Source organism: Lissotriton helveticus, chromosome 6 (genome assembly GCF_964261635.1).
Source record: "Lissotriton helveticus chromosome 6, aLisHel1.1, whole genome shotgun sequence".
NCBI lineage: Eukaryota > Metazoa > Chordata > Amphibia > Caudata > Salamandridae > Lissotriton > Lissotriton helveticus.
In genome coordinates this window covers 495,245,606-495,268,611 of record NC_136067.1, presented here as the reverse complement: position 1 = coordinate 495,268,611, position 23,006 = coordinate 495,245,606, and the positions used below count along the sequence as shown (strand labels likewise).

At 41.4% G+C, this 23,006-nt stretch overlaps 1 protein-coding gene across 1 annotated transcript in view; it reads left to right on the top strand.

Annotated features, from left to right (window-relative positions):
- KLHL31 (kelch like family member 31) overlaps positions 1–23,006 on the top strand; it is a 39,465-nt gene that overhangs the window by 3,812 nt on the left and 12,647 nt on the right. The window contains exon 2 of the mRNA XM_078647947.1: positions 15,752–16,955. Within this exon, the coding sequence (XP_078504073.1) occupies positions 15,784–16,955 (1,172 nt within the window). The 5' untranslated portion in view covers positions 15,752–15,783. The remainder of the gene's footprint in view (positions 1–15,751; positions 16,956–23,006) is intronic.

Here is a 23,006-nt window from a genome sequence, read left to right as displayed (position 1 = left end):
CAGAGTTTTTACTATCTTGAACATCTCTCTAGGGGCATTAGCAGATTTCTCAATTTTGTCAGCATAAAAGATAGACTTATCTATATTGAGGGCAGATTTATATTGCTTTATGGTGGATCTATATTTATTTTTCTTCTCCTCGTCAAAATGTTTTCGCTACTGCCTTTCCTCCCGTTTGCATTCCTGTTTGAGGGACCTTAGGTCTGAATTGAACCAGGGCTGTTTATTAGTACCTTTTTTATTTGTAATACATTTTTTTGGGAGCACACTATCCAATGATTGCTCAATCCATTGATTGAAATCTGTGTTCGCCTTAACGATGTTCTGATTGGCCAGCGGTTCGTTCTGCTTTAATGCTTCTATCCAATCATTGGACTCTAATTTCGTCCAGCGCCTACCTAAGGCTTTATGGGAGGGTTTAATGGGGCTGGATCTATTTATTCTCCATAAAAAAGGGATTACCATGTGATCTGACCAAGGAATAGGGTATGGTTCAGCTGTGGTTAATTCTGCAATGTTGGAAAATATGGGGTCTAGGAGATTCCCTTTGGAGTGGGTAGGATGCCGGACAATCAAATGTAGTTCGCAGGCAGCTAAATCTTTCGTTAATTCCATAGCAATGGTATCCAGAGTATTGTTAAAATGGAGATTCAGGTCTCCTAACACTATAAAGTTAGAGACCGTACTGGCTAACTCCAGAGTGGTTTCAATTAGCCCTTCTACAAATTGACCTATCGGGCCAGGAGGACGGTAAATTAGAAGGCCAGAGAGTGACAGTTCTGAAGATAGTGTAATGGAGAATTGTGTGTTCTCACAATCTGGGATGGCACTGTCAATCAGGCGACAGGTTAGGTGTTCCCTATAAAGAATAGCGATCCCTCCACCCGCCTTCCGTCCTCTGTCCAGGTGTTGGATCAGATAACCAGAGGGTAGGGCTCGGACAATATCAGGGCCGGAGGTCGTTCCGAGCCACGTCTCTGTTAGAAAGAGAATGTCCTCGTCTAGGTCTTCAATTAGTAAGGAGATTTCCGTAGTATGTTTTGGTAGAGAACGGCAGTTAACCAATGCCATTTTTAGGGTGACCTCAGCTTTACTTTTTCTGGGTCCCTGTGTTGTTTTAATGGTAGCCTCAGTTGCCCTAAAAGAACAGTATTTGCAAGAGAGGCAGCCAAGCGCAAGGTCCACAGAGTAGCTACAAGGAGATGGAAGTGCCCTTTTTAAAGTAAGGAGTGCCAAACGTGAATATGTTAAAGGAAGTGAGGGTGATGTTTCAGGGGTCTGGGGCCGTGGGCATTGGCATTTGGTCGAGTGATACGTAATTACCAGATTCATTTGGTAGAGTGGGGCATGTCCATTCATAACGCAATGTATCAGGTGCAGTATTTTATTTATGTTTATTGAGAAAAGGAAAATTCACAATTAGACGCATGGCACCAGTTAGATTCTTCAGGAATGAATAGAGATATACACAAGAAAAATTATTTTCCTTGATTAAAATTGTTTCCTACATTTTCTTATAAAACCTGCCATCTTCACCCTCCACTCTCTCTAATCAATGGAGACAGGTTGGCCTTGAGTCTATTAATTTCAAGGAACAATGGAACTTTGGAGGAAAATGATTGTGTTTACGCAAGAACCGGCACCTAACATAAACCCTTGAATTCGTCCTTCAACATTCTTTGATCATGTCTAAACTAACGTTGTGCTAGATATACACTTTTATGTCTGTTGATAGCCCCTAAGCCCTCTTAATAGCAAACCCTTCCTAGCTAGTGGCATCATCAGTTTCTCAAGGGTCCAAAGAATGCCAAGCTGTATAACCATAGATAAAAACATGCAGTGACTTTATAAAACACTTAACATTCAGCTGGAACCTTTGCAAACCAGTAGCTCCTTTCTCACTGCTTGCTGCTCGTGTCTCCTGCTTGATGACCTCATGCTCTGTGACCCACTGCCAGGATCCAGTGACTTGCGGATCTAGCCTAATTTTTCAGCTTCTCCATTTTTACATTAAGGCCTGCTGTTGATGACACAACCCAGTTCTGAGATCCAGAGAATGTCAAACCTCATTCACTGTCATGTCCACACTTACAGCTTTCATTGATTTTTCCTTTGGATCTTCAGCTGAGGTGACCATAACCTCGATGTTTTGAGAGGTGCTCTAGAGATCATTTAGATCCTCTAACACATTACGAAGCACCTGTCCAGATCCATCATCATTTCTGCCCCTCTGACATGTCTTGATTCCTTCCTCATCTTGGTCATGTCTTTCACCTAGGAGTTTGGCTCATTTAAGCAAATGCTAGGCCCACCCAGATTCCTTGCAGAGCACTAGATGCCTCCACATCTCTAGTTCCCCTCCTGTGTTCCTCTTGAGGAGATGTCCGCCATTTTATCCTCTCAGTACCACATGCCAATACACCTTCTAGAACACACCACTGCTTATAAGTGGTTTTACTCGTCCATATTTTCTTATGTGTTTTTGCTGCTCATGATTCCCTGATTTTGTTTTCCTTGCCCGCTGCTCACGTTCCCCTTCATCCACCACAGCTACTGTGCTATGGCTGTGTGCCGGAACACTATCTTGATTAACTGTAGTCACACTGATTGGATACAATGATTACTGTCATTTTGAAGGCCAGGGACTCCTCTTTCACTCCCAAATTCAGTGTACTGCAACTTCCAATTTCAGCCTTTTCACACCATCCCACCACTCTGTGCCTGTAGGGTTATATTGGCCCCCAAAAGAGGACCAGTGCCAGTGCTAAAAAAATTACAACCATCTCAGACTCTGACTGGCCTTTTCCTAGGTTGGTGCTGTAAATTAAAGTCTCTGATTTATTGGCTACCAATTTAGAGACTGTCAAGAAATGATGAAGAAATGATGATGTAGTCTCCCAACTTCATTCTGCGAACAAGGTCACCACGCAGGTTTATTCTTGTTCAAGCTATTCCTTTTTGGGTGGGAGTCTCCCATATAATTTGTTAACTGAGTCTGTCATTGAAATGGCACTGCAAGGACTATAGCAGCCTGGCGGGAAAGCTTCAGTAACAACTAGGTCCTTTGGAGGTGATGGAAGTGGAACAATACATTTTGATATATTGTTAATCCATCGAATGAAGTAAGGCTCTCCATTTAATGTCATACTCACATTACAGATTTCCTATGATGGCTTTTGATGGCTTTCCAAGGATAGGTATCAGTCACATAGAATAGTGGTGGATCACAAGAACCTAGTAGCAAGACCTCTGGTCTGGATGCCTTCTGACATATTCATTAGTTGTGTATCGAGTGTGAGACATAATGTTGGTTCTTAGGCTTCCCATAGATGTTAATCTGGAAACTGCATCCTAAAATGAAAGCCAATGCTGTGTGTAAGAAATTGGTTAATGGTTCAGGGGAATAGAAGCCCCACTCAGGCAACAACCAAAATCCTTATGAGGGTGAACCTCGAAAGTCACTACATTAACCTGTGCTACGCAAATATATGATGGACGGAATGCTGAATAAATCTTACATTCACCCCCAGTCAAGACATCTGAGTTAAATCCATTGTTCTTTTGCTCACCATGCCACTCCAGTTTCGACCCAGCCATATGCAAACCAGTCTTGACCCTGTGCCTCATGGGAACGGTCCAGATCAAACTGCCTTGCCAGGTCCTCCCTGGACTGGAAACAGGTATCCTGGTTCCGGTTTCTGGGTATTGTCATTCATCAGCCAGTTCCAAACCTCACAGAGTAACTGTATGGTTGAGTGAGTGGGTGTGTGAGTGGTAAGTGTAGGTGAGTGAGTGGTTGTATAAGTGGCTATATGGTTAAGTGAGTTGGTGTGTGAGTGCATTATGGGTGAGCGAGTGGTTGTGTGAGTGACTTTATGGGTGAGTGAGTGCATGTATGAGTGGCTGTATGATGAGTGGGTGTGTAGGAGACTGTATGGGCGAGTGGTTGTGTGAGAGGCTGTTTGGGTGAGAGAGGGGGGTGTGAGTGTCTGTATGGGTGAGTGTCTGTGAGAGTAGTTGTAGGGGTGAATCACTGGGTATATGAGTGGCTGTATGGGTGACTGAGTGGTTGTGTGAGTGACTGTATATGTGAGCCAGTTATTATGTGACTGTATGAGTGAGTGAATTTGTATGTGAGTGGCTGTATGGGTGAGTGAGAGTGTGAGTGTGAGTGGCAGTATGAGTGAATGAGGGGGTATGTGAGTGGCAGTATGGTTTCCGACCAACTCGGGTTCAGGTAGTCTGACTGACTGATTATGATGTTTCCGAACAACGTTCGGTCAGACTCCCATTGACTTCAATGGGAGCCTGTGTTCCGACCAACAACACAGGCTCCCATTGGAAAAAGGGCTGGGTGCAGAAAACCTTGCACCCTGTGGCAGGCACCATGGGGTGCCTGCCACAGGGTGCATGGTTGGAAAATGGGGTCCCATGGGTCCCCCAAGGGCACCATCAGAGGCCTCCGGGTGAAAGGGGGCCTGCTACGGACCCCCAAAGTCGGAATCCGAAAGTAGATCAGTGTCAGACAGACACATTTGGAAAGTCTGTCCGTAATCCGATATCGTAATCGTTCGGTCCGCAACGCGGTCCGTAGAGACATAAGACTCGGCTCTGACTGACTTCGAGTCTCCGAATGCCATTCGGACGCACATCGGAACCAAGTCGGACAGTCCGAACTGTTTCCAACCATCGTAATCGGTCGGTCAGAAATGTTTCTGAGTCTGTCGGAAACAAGGCTTCCAACACGGATTTGGACTAACCGAATGCCGTTCAGAGCCTTTCCGACCAACATCGTAATGAGACCCTCTATGAGTAAGGTAGGAAAATTTAAACTTTCTAAAAGTGCCATTTATAAAATTTTAATTCATAATCAGACTTTACCATAAGAGAGGATTCTTCATTACAATTCCAAAGACACCAAATATGAACTGATTTCCTGTTGCCATTTGGAAGTTGCAGCTTATTATATGTAATAAGGAACCTCAAATGTTTTCCTATGGGAGAATTAGGCTTTGCAGTAGTGAAAAAGAAATGTAAAAGTTTTTCACCCCCAGGACATGTAAAACTAAAATCTCGAGGCTACCTTGGTCCTACCCTAGGGGTGAGGGAAAGGAAGGTTTGGTCTTTGTTGAAGGTTTACTTTGCCAGGTAGAAAACTGCACATGTAGGCTGCAATGACAGACCTGAGATATTTTTAATGGGCTATGTGAGTAGGTGGTACAATCAGTGCTGCAGGCTCACTAGTAGCATTGAACTTGCCAGGGACTTACAAGTGCATTAAATGTACCAGTTGGGTATAAGACAATTCTACCACGTTTTAAGGAGAGAACACAAGCACTTTACAACTGGTTAGCAGTAGTAAGTGCACAGACTCCTAATGCCAGCATAACTGAATTCCAGCCCCAGTCGGTAATGGGTTTAGCTGCAGGGCGGTGACGTGGGGAGGGGGAGGGGCAGGGTGGGGGATAGTAATCTATGGATTACGGAGCTTTACAGGTAAGTAAACATTTAAATAAATAACACAAATTTCGTTGTGTGCACTGCATCCCCAAATGCGATGCAGTGCGCGCAAATAAATTAGTTTCATTTATTTAAATGTTTACTTACCTGTAAAGCTCTGTAATCCATAGATTACTACCCACCTTGCCCCTCCCCCTCCCCACGGCACCGCCCAGCAGGTACACCCATTACCGACCGCGACTGCTTAAGTCAACAAAACAGGATGGTGAAGTTAAAAGGTTTCGGGATGACTCTGAAGAAATTGCCAAGTCCAACAGTCACCTTTGTACCACTGTTCTTAACCAATCTAAATGAATAGTGCATTTTATTTTATAGCCCTGTCAGAGTATGTTACAGCCCTCTCAGTTGCTTGAAATTACTTTTATTGATTTAATGATGTTTCGGCGATTGGTTCATACCAGTCCATGCAAGTGGTTCACGGTATACCACAGGACTTACTTGCAATGATCGGTTTGTTTTTTTGCCCAACAAAATCCCTCTGCCATTTGTATATTCTATACTTATTTGGCGCTAAAATATTATATACAAATGTATAAAACAGGGCTGTTTGCAGTTGGGTTTCACTTACACTAAACACTGCATTGTTTCTCCCTTCTCTATAATATTTGATTTAATATATGAAGTATTTATTCTTGCACCAAATGGATTGCAATGTGTGCATCTCCTCTCACACACCACAAACACTCTTTTCCAAAACACATCACCACGCCCTTTACCTTTCAACTTCCACTCACCAACAATATTTTACATACAACTACTTCTCCGAAAACAACTACATCATCATTTCCTCTCACTACTCCTCAAAATCAAAACATAACACACACACAAGCACAACAAAATCTCTCACACACACTCTACCTCATAATTCTTTCCATCTCAAACTAGAAACATACACCCACTCCAACCCTCCGGATTACCCAAATAATACACACCCTAAACCAACTCTACTGCCAGGCTTTCTCACTTACCCCACACCTAACACATATACAGCAACACAGCAACTCTCTTTCAACTGCCTCTAATACATTGGACAATTTAGAAACTTACAGCTTGACCCACATGCTGTACCACCACCCCTAACTCATACACCTTCCACCTTGAACAGGAGCAAACTAAATAAACAACATGCCAGTCTTCACAATTTCACATCTCCATGTCTACTGCACAACAAGGCTACTCTAAAAAAACAACATAGCTCACCAACTCACTCTCAACCACTATCTCCACCACTAACATATGCAGACACATCAAAATGCCTTCTTAGCCTGCTTAATGAGGAATACGATACTGAAAAGCTTCACTGTTGCTATCCTCATACATCTAATATGAACACGAAGGACATACCTGCTGCAAGTCCACAAAATACTGCTCACTCTTCTACAAAACAAAGTCACACCATCCTCAAAACCCATTCTCTAAACTGCCTACTGATATATGCTCAATAACTCTCTAAAAAAAGTATCACATCTACGACCTTCTCACTGACACACAACCTGACTTACTCATCATAACTGAATCATGGTTTGGAGATGACATGGCTCCAGGGTTGCATGAAGCCGTTTCTTTAGGCTATCAAACTATCACACAACATCATGTAGGGAAAAGAGGAGGTGGCCCAGCCGTTGTGTTCAAGCAAACATTAATTATCACTAAAGCTCCTTACAAGGTTGTGAGGTCCTCTTCAACAGATGCAACCCTACACCATCTTCCTCCTGTAACTTACTACTTCTTTACAAAACCCCATCTAGCAATGCAACATTTCCAGAAACACTTCTAGACAGGATTTCAAGCCTTATAATACTGCACTCCAACCTGTGCATTCTTGGTGACCTAAACATTTGGTTTGACAAACCCAATATGCCCCATCTGAAAATGATCATCACTGGCCTAGATGCACTGAACCTTCATTAGATTGTCCACAAACCTACACACATCACTGAACGCATCCTAGATGGAAGTTTTGCAAATACAGAACTAGTTACCTTCCAACCGATTACTCCAGTAACATGGTCAGATCACCATTTGCTTGCTTTCCAAAATAAAAACAACACAAAGCAACAAACATAAAACCACCTTACATGCATTCACCTATTGGTTGTATAACAAACTTAGTTTTGAACACTTAAAAACACAACTAAAATCCAATACAGATCTAGGCACCAAAAATTCTGTTAAAACACGATATGACTGGCTACAGGAAGCTTTTGATATCCTAAGGTCACTAAGAACAACAAAACAGTACAAAAGAAAACAGGCACCTTGTAGAAATACAGCATTAAAAGAGAAAAAAATAGCAAATTAGAAAGCTGCCACGCATCTGGCTCAAAACAAACACCAATAAAGACAAACTTCTCCTACAGAAACTTAACAGATGATGCAAGTTAGCAATCAAAAAATGTAAAAAAGATACTATTCAGACAGAATTCAAAATGCTAAATGTGCAAATAAAGAATTCTATAAAATTCTCACTAAATTTCATAACCAAATTGCCTAGAAGGAACTCCTTCCATTACTCAAGGATCACAGACAAACTGCAAATCATTACACAACCTAGGCAGACTTGTTGGTCTCCTATTTAAAGCTAAGGAAAACCACCAGAACTGACCCTTTTCCAAAAATACCCACCAAAAGTAGGCTAACCCAGCCTCTGCATTCCTTCCAACAAATATCACACAATGAATGTATGGATCTGGTCAAAGCAAGCAGGCCTACCGGCGGCCCTTCTGACCCATGTCCATCACAAACCTTAAAGAAAATAATTCTAACTACCTCTGCTGCCACATCAGTTAGGATAATCTTTAGCAATTCCTTAACTAGGATATTTCCAAAAGACCTAAAAAAATCAAACATATGCATATTACTAAAAAAACAGAAACCTGGACCCTCTTAATCCTGTAAACTACAGACCAATTGTAAATGGACATTTCCTGAGCAAACTGACAGAAAAAGCACCATTTGCCCAGATGTCACAATTCATTGACGATAATTCCATACTTTCAGACTTCCAAATAAGATTCCATCCAGGAAGAGACACAGAATCTGCCCTCATTACCATCTGGGATGACCTTAAGGACACTGTTGACTGGAACCAGTTGCTGCACTACTTCTCTTTGACCTCTCAGCTGCCTTTGCCACAATTGACTACAACACTCTAATACAAAGACTCTATAAAGCCGGCATGGAGGGGATTGCTCTTGACTGGATCACATCCTAACTTCAAAACAGAAAAATTTCATCCATACCCCTCATCCAAACCATACTTCACAAAAGCAGAGGTCCCTCTAGGCTCTATCATCTCACCCCTGCTTTTCAACATCTATATGAAGTCATTACTGGCACTGATCAATGAATTTCAGCTCACATGCTACAACTATGCAGATGACACACAAATACTCCTTAAACTAGATAGCCCCGAATACATTGGAAACATATACATTTTCAGTTGTCTTAGTGCCATTGATCAGTGGATGCCATGGAGCCATAGCAAATTGAATGCTTCCAAAACAGAAATACTTACATGGGGTGATTGGAAAAATTATGACCCCCTCGCCGCCTGGCCAAACGATCTGGGAACACAGCCTAAAGTATCTAAGGGAGTAGGAAGCCTCAAAATTACCATGGACTCCAAGCTATCAATGGATCCCCAAGTGGACAAACTAGCAATATCAAGCTTCATTACTATAAAAACTCGGCAACGCATCTTCCCCCACCTGGGATTACCACACAATGTCCAGGTTACTATCTCTCTTGTACTCTCTAAACTTGATTACACCAATAGCCTCTATCACGGATCATCTTTATCAACTATGAAAAGACTACAACGGATACAGAACTCTGCTGCCAGACTACTCCTACATGTGTACCCACAAGCCCACATCTCCCGTGCCTTGAAGGCCCTACATTGGTTACTGGTTGCCAGAAGATCCACATTCAAGCTGCTCTGTATCACCCACAAAGCAATCCATGGAACAGGGCTGCTCTTCATCAACTATAAAATCATCAAATGCATTCAACAAGCAAACCTCCGCTCTAAAGTGACACTCACCTCAAAAGCCCACCATACAAGAAAAAAACCATAGGTGACATATCCTTCTCTCTTCAAGCAGCAAACTATGGAATACTTCACCCTCAAACATAATATCCACTGATATCTATCTTATCTACAGAAGACTACTCAAGATTTGGCTATTTCTCACATAACCACCATACTTAGACATAAATGTACAGCATATACCTGTGTATATAAGCATTTATTTGGATTATATGTATGTATATCGATATGTGTATTCCTTTGTATAGATGTGTATAATAATTATGTTTATAAATATTTAGATGGCCGTTTAGTCTGCTAACAAATGTACCTATTAGCTATGCTTACAAATGTACATATTACCTATTGTTATATTATTCTATGTGTAACTTGTATATAGGTCACTGCATAAATAAGTAAATGTTTATCATATCTATTTATCTACAATTGCTTCACCATTGAATTATTACAAGGGGAAAAAAGAGATTATGAAAACAAATAAATTATCTTAATTACAGCAACACTTGAAAGCCTGAGTTTATTAAATACAACCTAAATCTAGATATATTACCTTCCTTATACATATATACTTTCCTTGTACTTATGTCTCTTTATATTTATTACTTTACTCCAAATTCAGCATTTCCAATGCACTTCCTTATATCTCACCATATACCTCTCTCAATAGATCCTCTACCTCCACTCTCTGACTCATCCCAAACCCCATTCTACTACTATGATCCCAAAAATAACCCTTTATAGAAACTTGCCTCTTCTATCCCTCCTTGCATACTCTCAAACCTCTTTTACTGTTCAAATCTCCCAAACACGACTTTCTAAATCCTTCCCTCATGTATTCTTCCTAGACTCAACTGTTACCTCATCTTTCTCCCTAACCCATTTCTACAGACTCTCCTCCCTCCATCTCTCCTTTAATCATCCCAAATCTCCTCCTACTGCTATGATCTCCAAATAAACACTTTTTAGACCCATCCCTCTTCTGTTCCTCCATTATCCTTTTCAATCTTTCTAACAGACTCACATTTCCAATGCTTAAATTAATTTCTTATTTCCCTATACTAATTCACTACTAATCCTTTTTGGTTTCCAGAGTAGCGTGCAATTCTCCAAAAAGCCCTTTGTTGCCTTGTCAGGGGCGTAATGCAGGGCCCCGCAGCCCCCGCAGTGCGGGGGCCCCCAGGCTTCACTATCCAAGGGGAGGGGCCCTCATGCCCGTGAAATGCTTCAAAAAGAACAGCTTGTGGAAGCCTGTTTTCCACCAAGCTGAAAGCATGAAAAACCTTGCAACATTATTGCCGTTTGTACTGTGAGGCCTCTCAAGAGCTGAACAGGGCCACAAACCTCCTCCCAACAGTTGTAAATCTGGATGTCTCCTCTGCCCCCTTCGTTGCTAATTGTGTCTCCTGGGGGAAAGCACACAGGCGGAGTCCCTGAAAGTAGCATTGTTGCTGTGCTTTGTTGCCATTTAGGTACTGGATGCTAGGAATGTTTGAAGTCTACTGGCATGCTGACACAGGGCACAGAGTCAAGTCCACCACTCATACCGGCCGACTGTGCAGGGACCTCTGTGAGGCTTTCCCTGGCCTCATGGAAAGGGACTGGAGGAGTCTAATGAAGTTCATTTCCAATAAAAGCAGATGCTCCTAGATGAACTACATATAAAGAGATTATGACAACTTCTGTAGGTGTTTTCGCATTCTAATTTAAAAGACACTTCAATACCAACTTTGCATGACTATTGTATTAAAAGGGTAGGCCCTGCTCACATTATGATGCTAACTGCACACAATGTTAGAAAAAATATTCTTCAACATACACACGTTAGATTGTCCATTAGCCCTGAAACCCACTTAGAACTGCTCACAGAGAAACAAGGTCAGACATTCATCTTAAGCATTTGTTTTAAAGTCCATAATCCAATGCAGCAATGCGACATTGACTATAAGTATGAAGGGTGTGCAGTTTAACTATCTAATTTCAAGATTAGCACATGAGACCCAGGAATAGTATATGTACACACACATAGCTATCAAATGATCCCCCCTTGTCTTAAGAATCCAGTGCTCGCTTTTTAGCCATGATAATTATGCATTGTGGGACTTGTCGTTTTTTTGTACTTTCTAAGAGTGGGACTGTGGGATTAGAAATCATCGTTTTCACTTTCCTTTGTGAATAGAGAGTGGGTTACAAAAATGCCAAATAATAACACTAAAAATCCTCCGCTGGCTGGAGATGTCATATACATGAACACCACTTTGCATCTGTGCACACCAATCCTTCACTGTTGCCCATGCCCCACTTGTTTCGTTCAGCAGGTGTGTAATTGCTGATATCAATCACCTGTTTTCGTGAGAGAGGCTTACATGTCCATAGGTGGGGCTGGGCTGGGATGCCTCAATGTCTCTAATTTGCTCTTGGTTTACAGCCCCTTCAGTAGCCCTCTACCAATGTGTACAATTGTGCCCAGCTGCTGGCCTCGCTGTTTCTGTTATGGGAGGGCTTTTGCTGATGCTTGCTTCCCATGCTATATCTAATTTTAAGTGCTGCTGTTGCTTATGCCATCGTGTTTTGTGAGGAAAGATTTGTCCTGCTCATGCATCCGATGATGCATCTTCTTTATGATGGGTGGTTCTCCTGTTCCTTGCTTGCCGTGTTGCATCAATTTTGTGACCCTGGCTTGTCCTCCTCCTTCCATCCCTGGTTGTACTTTTCTTTGTTTGTGAGGAAGGCTTGCATTGCCCCGTTCTTTTTGTACTGCATCTGTTTTGTAGTGGAGCCGTATCATTCTCTTTGCTTTCTGTGCAGTTTCTGTTGTATGAGGGAGACTTATACTGAACAATTATGATCATTTACAATAAGGCATGCCTTCTGTTTTTCTTTCTTGCATTTCTCAGTTTCAGCCTCTTAATGTCCTGCCTTCTCATGTGGCACTGTGTGCCGGAGGGGGCCCTTGAAGATATTGTGGACTTGGAATAGAGAATCACAATGGTGATCTTTGAAAATGGTGAGGTCTAATATATGCCCTTGAATTCCAGTGAGCTATTAAATCAAGCTGTCCCAACTTCTCCAAGAGTGGTCAAAGTGGGGTTCTCTTCCCAAGAAACATTTGAAAAAAAATTAGTCAAATAATTGATTTTTAAGATCCTCATACATTGCCATACATTTCCTCAAAAGCCATGAGTTCTGAAACAGGTTTCATTACTTATGGATGTACTTACATGGTATCTCAAGTTAATGAGGCTCAAAGCTCCTGATGAGTTCACTCCCATTTTTTCAAAACGTGCAGTGAGTACTCACATATGCTAATAATTATCCACATTTTCACAGGGTAGGATTTTATCATGGATTCCTCACATATGCCTCAGCTGCCCCCGTATGCTTAGAATTATATACAATAGGATGGTTTCCATTTGACTAAATTACTATATGATGTGTGACCCATTTGACAAAAATTACCTCTAGTATGTCAAGACCTGCCAGCACTGGATGAGTCCCATATGTCATGGGCACTCTGCCATGTCAAGAATTACATGCAAAATGCCAGTTTCAGAATTTTGCAGATGTCTTCATCCATATACCACCAGTGACCCATATGTTGAAAGTTAGAATTAATATATTAAGACAAGCATTTTTTTATGGTTGCCTGCCTCCCCATATGTCATGGTTGACCAACCTACAAAAATGATCTCCAGTATGTTCGTGCCAGCATTTTGCCATAAATGTCTCAAATGCCAAGAATTACCTTTTGTTTGCTAGTGCCAGCATTTTGCCTTGGGGTACCCCTTATACCAAAAATAATCTTCAGAGTACCCGCATATTTGATTTGATTTATTTTCTTATAGAGCACCTGAATCACCCCCATGGGGTATCTCCGTGCTGTTGGATATTACCTTGGATGCCTCCTTATGGCAGGAAGTATGTCCAGTAAGCAGTATCAGTATTTTGCATATGCCAATAATTACCTCTAGTGTGCCAGTGCCAACATTTTACCTCAGGTACCCATTATACTAAGAATTACCTCCCATGTGCAAGTGCACCCTTTAGCTGCAGGTGTCCCTTATGCCTAGAATTATTTCCAATATTTCAGCACTAACATTTTACTATGGGTTTCCCTTATTCCAAGAATTACACCCAGTTTGCCATCTCTAGTTTTTGCCATGGGTGTGCTATATACCAAGAATTGCATCTAATCCACCATCATTTTAAATAGGTGTCTCTTAAGCCAAAAAGTACCTCCAGACTCACATGTGTCACATACGCAGACACACACTGTAACTTATGCTCACTTACATTCACTCACTCACTCTTAATCTCAATCAAACTCTCTCACTCCTTCATTCTCTCTCGCACTGCCTTTCCATCTTTCTCACTCATGCTCACTCTTACTCTCAGTCACTCTCACTTACTATCCTATGTGTGTAAACTAGGATCTGTACATTACACAAAATAATGCTACTCCTGAGTTCTTATAAGTGTGTGCTTCATGGCCCACTAGACTATAGAGACTAGTTCAACCTGCAAAGTAAAGATAATAAAAACAGTTTAGGTGTACTTTTTAGAAGTAAGGCAGAAATTTTAGAAAAGGAGCCAAGTTGTGAAAACATGGCAATCTCCTCTCATGAAAGAGTCATGTCACACTTTTAGGCAGGGCCTACTGTTATCGACAGATCTGTTGTGGAGAATACCATAGTTTACAGTAGGCCCACTGCAGATCATTGTTTAGCTTTCTTGTCAATCTAATATATTCACTTCTTATGCAATAGTTTTCCTTCCTCCTCTTGTGATTCTCCCTCCCGTGGACCATTGCTTCTTTACAATCATTTTTATTTAGAGGATTTGTATCCTTCCACAGCTTGACATCAAGGAACTACGTTTTTCCTCTGAGCATCCCATGGGAGTGCATGTGTTTTCATGCTCTATCACACACATCTCTTCCACTCACGCTCTCGGTGTTACTCCACCTCTCCTTTCTCATTTGCTCTGTAAAAGCACTAAAAGCTTTATGAAGCTAGTTTATGTGTATCCCTTGTATTATCAACAAGTTGCATTTATTATACTTCCTGCACATGAACAATCATTCCCTGCAATGCAGGCACCCTTGCACTATGGTGCAAGGGTGCCTGCGCTGGCACTAGGCAGCTTAATTTAGCGTTTGCACTAAGGGAAACGCAGGGGTGTGCTTTGTTATTGTAAATATGGCGCATCCCTGCATTTTCAGAATGTCAGAGCGTGGCGTTACCAATTATGGCGTAAAACCGCACTCCACCATTCTGTTGTAAATATGCCCCTAAATTTATTTCCGTGTACTTTATTTTGTGTTTGGAAAATAATGTAATTAAGTTTCCAGTTCTCTAAGAAGATGTAAGATAGAACACAACATGTTAAGAAATCACGTCAATGTATTCATTTGAAATGTGTAACCTCTTGGATGTAATATTCGATAGACACGTAAGAAAATCACTAGTTACTTGGGCATCCTTTATTCCTTGTCGACTTTGGGGGATTGCCCTGAAAAAAAGGTCTGGTTTTCAGGGACACAAGTTTCATAGTATTATGTTTTGTAATAGCATCTCGGGCAGTGCTTAATTTGCAAAAAAACAAAAGTGCCAGTGACCTCGCCAGGAGACCACCACTGCAGCATGACCACTCATTGCCCCTGTCATCACTGCCAGTAACAGTACCAACACAACTACTAAACATCACACTCCTACAAGTGTGACAATATGGACTGGTCAAGGCCCCCAAAGCTAGAGGAATGTCTTGGAAGGCAGGTATTAGTCATTTTGAATGTGTATTCTGTTAATGAACAACTGTTGTTGTGCTCATCTCTAAATTAGATAAACATTGCCACCATGTGTCCATCTGTCATAAGCGCCAGTGTTGGCAGCTAAGGACCGGTGCCCAGTACTGGAAACCGTCAGCTGAAATTAAGGACAGCTCAAGGGTGTGGTGAGAGTAAGAAATACCGTGGCTGAGTATTGTAGAAGTGTGAAAGAACTGAACGAACAGTGTTCTTGTCAAATATATTTGAATCCCTCAAAAGCATGTTTTTTTTATCATTCTAATATTTTTAATGCTATTGTGCACATTTTCAGGAAGTTAACAATGATTAGTAATATATGTCATTAAATCAAGTTCTGATTTTTGTACACTTTTCTTTTTTTCTTTTTACCTTTTCAGCAAGATCTTGGCTGTGATCGCTTATTGCAGTCATGGCACCAAAAAAGAAGACCATCAAAAAGAACAAAACAGACATCAACGAGATGACTATCATTGTGGAGGATAGCCCCCTAAGTAAACTTAATAACTTGAATGGCTTTTTGGATGGAGGAAATGGCTTGAGCTGCGTCTCTACGGAGGTGGTTGACGCAACATATGGCAGCAATCTAATGGAAGGTCTCAGCAGAATGAGGCAGGACGACTTTCTGTGTGACCTAACCATTGGCACCAAAACCAAATCTTTTACTGTCCACAAAGTGGTAATGGCTTCTTGCAGTGAATACTTCCATAACATACTGAAGAAAGATCCATCCACCCAACGAGTTGACCTCAATGATATGTCCCCATTGGGACTAGCCACTGTCATCACTTATGCCTACACTGGAAAGCTTACTCTTTCATTGTATACCATCGGCAGCAGCCTCTCTTCTGCAATCTATCTTCAAATCGAAACCCTTGTCAAGATGTGCTGTGACTTTCTGATGCAAGAAATCAATGTTGACAACTGCATGTATGTTGCTAATATTGCCGAAACGTATGCTCTGAAAAGCACCAAGGAAGCAGCACAGAAGTTTATAAGAGATAACATTATTGATTTTTCTGAAACTGACCAATTCTCAAAGCTTACGTTTGACCAGATCAATGAACTCCTTATAGATGATGACCTGCAGCTGCCCTCTGAAATAACCGCGTTCCAGATTGCAATGAAATGGCTGGATTTCGATGAAAAAAGGATGAAATATGCCGCTGACCTCTTGAGCAACATTCGTTTTGGTACAATCTCTGCTCAAGACCTAGTTAACTATGTCCAGACCGTCCCTCGTATGATGCAAGATACCGAATGCCATAGACTCTTAGTTGATGCTATGAATTACCACTTGCTGCCATATCATCAAAACACGTTGCAGTCTAGGAGAACAAAAATCAGAGGTGGATGCCGAGTCCTTGTCACTGTCGGGGGACGACCAGCACTAACAGAAAAGTCACTTAGTAGAGAAATCATGTACAGAGATCCTGAGACAGGATGGAAACGACTAGCTGAAATGCCTTCCAAGAGCTTTAATCAGTGTGTGACTGTGATGGACGGATTCCTTTATGTAGCTGGTGGGGAAGACCAGAACGATGCCAGAAACCAAGCCAAGCATGCAGTCAGCAATTTTTGCAGGTGAACACTTTCATTCTGTCCTACTGCTTGTTGTCCTCTCTTCCTTTACCTCATCATCATTCTCGATTGCAATACAAAATAAATCTTACATGTGGGTGGATGGTAGGCATTCATAAATCCGATTTTCTCCTTGCCTTTGAAGACCTCTTATATAACCAGATCAGATCTAATTTCACTGAGAATGGTTAACCCTCTAGATATGCATGTCTTATTTCCAAATACAGGAGCAGGGAGTGTTCATTGTGGCATGTGGCAATAAAGAGCACAAACGAGTGTCTTATTTGTAACTGCCTCACAACTGCATTGACTATATGTTTAGAATATAACTTGGAAAGAAACAGTACACTTTTCATAAGTTGTGTATATTTGTAAAAATGTGTTGAGAACCCCGAAGTTGGCATGGGCATGATGAGAACTTAACTCTAGTCATCACGTGTGATAATGAAAAACCATGTAGGCCACATCAAACACTCACACTTTCATACCCTAGCACAATCATAGAGTAGCATCGTCCCCATCGGAAAAGGTTTTTCGTAGCTTGGTTATGGGTATGAAGAATAAACAAATGCAACCACAATGCCTTAAGTTTAATAGAATATCAGAAGGGATGAAGTCTACTTCTTTCCGTTGCCCCTGCTAATAGGTTAAGAGTAAGAATGCTGGGGGATGTCCAACCTCTTCCTACAGCGTTCTCCCAAGGAACTGATTATGCTTATCACTATTTCTTAAAACTGTCACCATCTCTCATAGCTCCACTAATTCCTAACCCCCACCAAGCTTTGTGAGCACAAGTTCAAATTCACTCTTAACGTGCTCCACCTACTAAGCCTGGATCTAACCAGACATCGCTATCCTGCCTCGCCGCATACCTACACCCCAACCTTCAATTCCTCTTGAGAACCATTCCCTTTCTCTACACCTCATTCATAAACCTTGCCCACTATATTTCACAATGCCCATCTGTAACACCTGCTGTTCTAAATACCACTCAACTACATGCCTTCCATCTCACCCATCTGGTGTCTCTATCTTTCTTTAACCCCCTCAGCTGAAATATTTCTTATCTTCTGCAGCTAACCCATTTTGATCCCTATCTTTCCTCTTCACCCAGCAAAATGTCAAATACCCATGATATCTAAATACACCATTCCCACTTCTACTTGTTAATCTTCTCTGGCATATACCGCCTCTGTCTCATAAATGCTCTGAAAAGCCTGTTGCTCAAAAACCTAATAGTAGGTTCCAGCCAACTAAAGCAAATGTTCTTCCTAAAGCTTACCTCTATTTCCTTGGAACAGTGTTCAGTTATATTGTCCCACATCACAACCTACAACCTATGTAACCTCCCCCATCATATTTAGGATTCCTCTTGCTTCACTGAACTGACTTCAAGCTTCCTTTAGCTTCACCCAACATTATCAATTTAACATTTAAACTGGCTGTTCTCTATTGTCTTTCTGCTGGGCCTTTATGCAACCTTTGACACTGCTGAGTACTGAACACATCTAACAACCATATCTTTCCTGCCATCTCCTGCCTGCACTTGCCGTGGTTACTTATTTACCATTGAGAACTTATTCACTATCACTTTTTAGTTCTCTTACTTTCCACTTATTGATACAAATAGGATTGACAGAGCATGTGTTCTTTGACCTCTTTTACTTTAAATCGACCCAATTCATTTTTGCTGCTCTAATTTATCAGTTTCAGTTATCTATTATACCTTTTTTGGGCAGTAACCAAAGATTCTTATTTTTTCATTCGTTCATCCCATCGACACCACGCTTATATCACAGAGTGCCCACAACCATCTTCCACTGGACAGGTGGCACTGTCTCACATTAACTTTAGCATAGAAAAAGTTTACTTCTCATCGTCCTCGTAGCCATCTGCACTCTCTAATCTGGCCGCTTTAGTCAGGATACCATTATTGTCTTTTCCTTTCCATGAACGTGGTGTCTGGGTTGTCCATCACTTGAAACATGCCAGCATGAGCACTTCTAAAACCCAGTTTCTCAACATCCATGAAATCCAACCACACACCTCCTTTCGCGTCAACGGGACCTTAAAACACTTATAATAATAGTCAATTACTGTAATGACTGCATTAACAGTCTCATTCAATGCTCCTGCCTTTACTGGACAGTTATTACCTTCACACAGTGCGTGATAACGTTTTTGACATATAAACATTAGATTAAATCGCATTCACTTACAAATATAAATTGATTGTATAACAGTATCACTCATGAAAAGGTTATTGATTCAATGTTTTTTCTGTATAGTCACATTCAACACTGTGCTTATCACCCATTGTGTGATCACATAACCACCGAGCACGGTTTTCGGTTCTGTTGTTTTGAACCACAATAACATGTTTTTGATGGGTTGATTGACGCGATTAATCTTCTTGTGAAGTAGTTTGGTTGTTCCCCATTGGACAATTCATTATCCATAACATGTTTTTTTTCCTTTATGAATACAATATCTCCACAAGCTGTTTTTATTGTCATAGGCCCTCAGCACAGAATTTACCCTCAGCATCAAGTGTGCCTGTGACAGTGGTACAATGATGTGAGTTGGATATAAACTCTTAATCACCAGCAACAACGTAAGCAACCTCATGATCGCACTCAGACCCTAAATGTTAAATATACATATAAAGTGTGTCCCCATCATCACTTTACTAACTTCCAATCCCAACTCCTCTGCCTCATGTCCACCCAGTTCTTATATACTGTCATTGCTATCTATTTCACATCTTTTTTGTTATGTAGATGTTCTTTATGACTAATAGGTACAACTACAGAACCTCTAGCTTCCACATTACCCTGAGTCAACAATCTGTGGATGTGGTCACTGTATTTCCATGTGAGGAAAAATTTCTGCTAACAAACACCTGAATGTGAATGATGTTTCTAGGTACCAGCATTACATGTGTCGTTACTGCTGTCTCTACTATTTTAATTTGCTAGAGGCGTGTAAGGATTCTGCCACTTATGATCCTCCTGAAAAAGGTCAGTTAAAGAGGTGTTGGGATAAGACCAAATACCTAAAAAAAGTAATTCAATTCTACAGTTATGATGACCTATGCCACTATAACTCTCCAAAGGCTCGTTCACATACGTAGTCGCAGATAACACTAGCAATGACATTAGTGGCAGCATTGATGAAATTGCATAGCACATCGCCATGGACATCATTGGTGATGTCACTAATGAGGCACATGTTTTATTGCTTTGTGATGTGCATAAGGGCTAATAATTTGCTCCCGTAAAAATACTTTCAATAAATTTTTTGTTGTTGTGTTCTTATGCACATTGCTTGGACTAAGTATCCTCCAGGCATGGGGCACTGAGAGCAGGGTGTTTTCTTTGACCACCCAGTGCTTCTGAGACAGAGGCACTGTACACAGCATCTGGCCATGACCAGAAGATGGCCTTGGGCCCCCTCCTGCACTATTGTGTCTACTTCCATTGCATCTGCACTATCCAACAGGCACATTCTGAGCCCAACGACTTTGCCCCAATAGCTGTAGAACAGCCACTGATCACAATGAAAAATTTCCTTATAAAACACTATTCACTGTGATTGTTATATTTTTTGTGAGCTGCTAGTGTTTGAGATTATTTTTTCCGAGGTTCTTGAATGTTATTTCACACAGTGTGAAGAACATAATTTAGTTGCAATTTATTTTTAAAGTGATTGGTACCCCTCTGAAGTGTATCCACATCCTTTCTTAGAATGGGGTGTGCTTCCCATACTACAACTTTTTTATGACCTCGGGTTCACAAACTGGTTAACGATCTGCTCGCCTTGATTAATACCAGCCATATTTCAACCACCATCACCAATCAGGCTTTAGTTTTTCTCTAACCATTTTGACGTTCACGAACACACAGTGACTGACGTGAAACATAGCTGTTTTAGTATAAAAGATCAATTTTTATTCTTGAATTTCCGGTTCGCAAACCATTTGCCACTAAACGTTTGTTAACTGTGAAATATCATAATAACCAGGATATCTTTAAATTATCCATCTCAAGACCAACGAAAAAAACTTTTTTAATACACATTTCTCAAAACTTTTTTGAACGGAATTACATTAGACGAAAACGGGATGTGTTCTGAATTAAGTTCTATCCTCATGCCAACTTTGGCTTCCATCTGTTTATCAGTTTTTACAGTACCATAGAGCAAGGAGCTCTGTCGGATGAAAATTGGTAATTGTTTTTTTTACTCCACAAGGACGTTTTCATCTTTAACTAATATGCACAATGTTACGTCAGCGCAGTAAGACGTTTAAATTGACACGCAGACATGTTTAACAAGGGCCTTTGGTAAATCAAATCAAACAATGGATTTTCAATTGACTAAGGAATAACCAATCTCTGCTGCTGTGTTTGAGATGCTTAGTCTATATGTTGTAACTTGTCACTTGGTTCCTCCCTCTTCTCCCTGTTTCCCCCCTCCCGCTTTCCTCCCTTTGGTATGACCCGTGCTGTCACTTGAAGGCAGCTGTGGAATGTTGGTGAGTTACGATGCAGTCAAGCAGGGAGCACCTATGATAAATTGAACCTATTAAATGGTATTGAACTCTACAACTTGTGGTCCTCGTTACTACATTTTGGCGACGACGGAAACGGAGCTGAGCCAGGGTCAGTGGGGTGCTCTCCCCTGGAATTTTTGAGCTTGAACAAGGAAAAAGGAATGATTTGATGATTTAGCTCGGGCGCTCTTGTAATTGTGATTGTAAAGAGGTGTAAGACCCGAGTTTATGAGCTTTGGAAGAGGCTAATGTTTGTGATTTGAGCAGCTGGAGCTCATGAGGAGAGCTCGTTATCACCGCGTTTTGAAGTTGAAAATATGAGCCTTGGTGACTGACTTGGAAAAACGAGCTCTGGGAAAAAAGGCGAAAGTCCGTGTGGAAATGAAATGGTGAGAGGAGCAAGACCCAAGTTTATGGTGAAAGTTCGCGTGGTGAGCAGTTTCAGCTTAGTGAGGAGAGCTGAGCGGAGCGGGGAACGGATTTGGAATCGTTGACGCCGTTTTGTGAACTTTATAAATTGAGCCTTGGTGACTGAGTTGAAGTATGAGCAAGGCAAGGGTACCAAGTGTCCTCTGTTCCCGCAAGTGATATTGAGGTGGATCTGCGCAATTAGCTTTCGAAATTTAGCTCTCCTCAGTTTTCCTTATTGCAGCCAAAGTTCTGTCACATTTTACAAAATTCCCCTCAAATCTACAGTGCAAACCTGGGAAGGCACTGCCACCGTGTGGCCATTTTAAGCATTAAAGCGAGTGAAAATCTCCAGTAAGAACACTTCAGCGCATGGCAATTACCGTGTTATGGGAAAGTGAAGCTCAGTTCAGTGGCGGTTTCCCTCGGTTGGGTAAAATGCCGTAAGGAAAGAAGTGTAACTCTCCTCAGTGCTATGCGTAGGAATTTAACTACACCGTAGCAGTAAAGCAGCATCTGAGAGTGTCCACTGAAGGAATTTGAAGAACTGGAATTTTCGCACACTAGTATCTACGAAAGGCTTATTGGTGAGTCATTGAGGCTGGGAGGAGGAGAAGTGAGCGTGGCAGGGAGCGATTTATTCTTTGAAACCACATTTTGAATTTTTGTGCGGCACGGCTGAGCGTGAGGGGGAGTCACCCTATGGAGAACTTAAAGATTACAAAGGCTGATTTGAAACAAGTACAGAAGCAACCAGGTGCGTAGGAGAGCGTGTGCTGGTAAAGAGACTTAGAGTATTCAACACTATAACACGCAGCGCGAGAGCAAGGCTCATGGAATAATTACTTTAAAAGCTGTGCATAATTGGTGTCATATCAGACGTTTTCCCTCTGAGGTTTTAACTGAACAAGAGTGAGATTGTGCTTAATAAGAAAATAATAGAGGCTTCAAATAATAACGCGACGAAGACGAGCAACAAAACTGAGACATTAAGGTGTAATATTCGAAATTAAGGGAAGGAAAGGTGTAAGGTGACACCTCAAGAGTTTCAATTGAGTCTCCCCTCTGTTCTCCAGCGTTCAGTCAGGAGCAAA